Here is a 2,764-nt window from a genome sequence, read left to right on the forward strand (position 1 = left end):
GACCCTGATGTTCCCTGATGACCAAGGCCTTATCATAAGATCTAGAAATAGACAAGGGTGAAGGAGGGGATGCTCTGTGATCTTGCCCTGAGCAGAGCCAGGATGTGCAAGGAGCAGGGCGGGGGGAGGGGATGTGGAAGGTTGTGCCAGTGTTTTCTGTGTGGTGGTTCCCAGTGCCAGAGCTTCCCGGGCTGCTCCTGGAGCGGGGACAGGAGCGCCACCAGAGGAAGGAGGACCATGGTCGTGTCAGACACCAGCGATGTCCCAGAGCATCATGCGCTTCCTGATGGTCCAGGCAACAGTTTGTATCTTCCTCCATTGCAGGACCTATACAAGCGGGTTCTCTGTCTCTGGAGCCCCTCTGTTGGCACAGATGTCCTGCTTTTTTCCTGGCAAAGAGATCAGAAAGTTTACCCTCTGACGTTGGACTCTTAGTTTGGAATCTTGGCTTGGCCCGAAGCCACTCCAGACAGCCTGGGGGTAGACATCCCCACGGAGCCCAGGTTAATGGGGGTGTTTGTGTCAGGGGCAGGACTTCTTGGGGTTGAGGCAGGGGCTGAGCTGGAGGGATGGCTCAGACCCCAGCCCCACCTCTGAGTTTCTCCCTTTCTCTTCTCCTGGAGAAGGAGGACTTATGAGCTCCTATCCAGAGAGGTACTTTTCTCAGGGAGCATTTCCTAGGAATGGTGGGCAAGACGGGGTTGGTGTTCACTTAGACTTGCACTCAACAAAACTTTATCCACGCGAGCGCTGTTCCAGGAACCATTGCTAGATGCCAGCTGGTAAGTGAGCCTTGGCCTTTAAGGGGCTGAGAACTCTGTGGCAGAGTAAGTGCAGTGAACGCTGGGTGAGCAGTGCAGATTAAAGGAAGAACACCAACCATGTCCGGAGCAGGTCAGGAAGGCTTCCTGGAGCAGGTGCACCTTAGAGATTTTGGAGGAGATAGTCACATGAAGAAGGGGGATTGGGTGGGAAACCACGGAAAGTGTTTCCAGACAGGGGGGATGGCTGGTACAAAGGCTTGAAGAGGTGTGAGAGGTGTGCAGGGGAAGAGTTCTTTTGAAGAATTGCAAAAGAAACTTCACACTGATCAATGAGATCAGAGACCAGGGTATACGATGAGAGTCAGGACCTGATGTGACAAAGGTAAGGAAGACAGACCATCTGAAGCCTGGTCTCCTGGAGGAGGTCCAGCCTTGCCCTCCTTCCCAGTAGATCCTCCTCTTCCAAACCCATCTGGCATCTGCAGGACTCCTACCTGAGTAGCAGGGGTGCCAGGCAGAGAGGAGACCAGCCAGGGTCAGGAGCAGGGACACGGGCACCACCACCAGCAGCATATCTTTGTAGGAGGACTTTCCTGGGGCCAGACACGGGGTTGGGGGGGCAGCGTCAGAGAGGGGCTTGATGCTTCACAACCCCTGAACCACTGACCCCTGGCCCTTGGCATACCTGCCTCATGATGGCAGCTCTCCCAAGGGGTGACGGTGGCCAAGTCCCAGCTGACAGGGTTGGAGACGATGCAGGAATAGGCCACGCTCTTGTCTCCTGGCCCCAGTGAAACCTTCAGCACCCGTCCATCCGTGAAGAGGCCACTTGGCTCAATACCAAAGTCAGTGGCCCCCTCCCGTCGCCAGCTATAGGTTATGTCACTGACATTGGGGGCCCAGCAGGACAGGAACACCTGACAGGTCTTGGGGGGCTGAGCACCCCCTGATACAGCGATGAACACTTGTACCACGGGCCTGTGCACTGCATCTAGGCAAGAACAGGAGAGCGGGCATGGGTTACAGTGATGCTGGGCAGGGCATGCCAGGAAGGGCACACAGTGCCTGCTCTGGGATCCATGCAGGGCTAGAGGTCGCCTCTGCAGGCCACTCTTGTCCGCAGGACAGAAGCTGACTTCCTTAGTCTGGTGTTCAAGACCCTTCCTGAAATAGTCAATGCCAGCCTCTCTGGTCGGAGCCTCCTGCCAATCTTACTCACTGACCCTAATGAATTTCCAGTCCTCCCCAGCACGGCATAATCTTCCACACCGCTCCTGCTCACACGTGGCTCTCCTGTGCTCCCGTGCCTTTCTCCTCTCTTCCTCCTAGAAAACTCCTACCAATACTTCAAAACCCAGCTTGGACACATTGCTTCCTGCTCTGATTAGGAAGCCTTCCCTCATATTCCAGGCTCTGACCCCTCCAAGAAGTCTATGTCCCTTGTCATAGCGCTTTCTTCATGATATATCAACCAGAGAGATGATAGGCATGTATTAAGTCAGGCAAGAAAACAAACACAATCCTGGACTATTAGAGCTTATATTTTGGTGAAGAAGACAGGTACTGACAAGTGATTGAGTAATTAAGAAAATAATTACAAGGGTGCAGGGAGCGGGGGGTGGGGAGTACTGTTTTGTTGTCTTCATAACCCTAGCTGTCTAGGTGTGTAGCCGCCTGGACCACTGAACAAACTGGGGTCTTGGCATCCTAGGCGGTGGCTCCCTTTTCCTGTATAGCTTGATGAGTAAATCCTGGGTCTCTGTGGCAATGGGGGCCAGCGGGAGAGCATTCTAGTGACAACAGGAGCACTCAGTCTCTGACAGCATTCCAAAGTCAAGCAGAGTAAAACCTCATTAATGCCAGCTCAATCTGGTGGGATTTGTGAGATGGAAAAAGAAAGATTTGCTGGGCACACTAATAGTATAAACAAAGATTACCGTGTGTGTGTGTGTGTGTGTGTGTGTGTGTGTGTGTGTGTTGCGGGGAGGGGGGGGGGTATT

At 53.7% G+C, this 2,764-nt stretch overlaps 1 protein-coding gene across 2 annotated transcripts in view; it reads right to left on the minus strand.

The window, feature by feature from the left end:
- Positions 1-327: 327 nt before the first annotated feature.
- The window catches only part of SLAMF8 (SLAM family member 8), a 7,762-nt gene continuing 5,325 nt past the window's right edge, over positions 328-2,764 (minus strand). For both annotated transcript variants that reach the window (XM_077759986.1, XM_077759985.1), the window contains 3 exons: positions 1,452-1,755; positions 1,253-1,365; positions 328-389 (listed from right to left, as the gene is read on the minus strand). In XM_077759986.1, the coding sequence (XP_077616112.1) occupies positions 328-389; positions 1,253-1,365; positions 1,452-1,755 (479 nt within the window). The remainder of the gene's footprint in view (positions 390-1,252; positions 1,366-1,451; positions 1,756-2,764) is intronic.

The sequence above is a fragment of the Crocuta crocuta genome, unplaced genomic scaffold (assembly GCF_008692635.1).
Source record: "Crocuta crocuta isolate KB4526 unplaced genomic scaffold, BGI_CrCroc_1.0 scaffold133, whole genome shotgun sequence".
In the NCBI taxonomy this organism is placed as follows: Eukaryota; Metazoa; Chordata; class Mammalia; order Carnivora; family Hyaenidae; genus Crocuta; species Crocuta crocuta.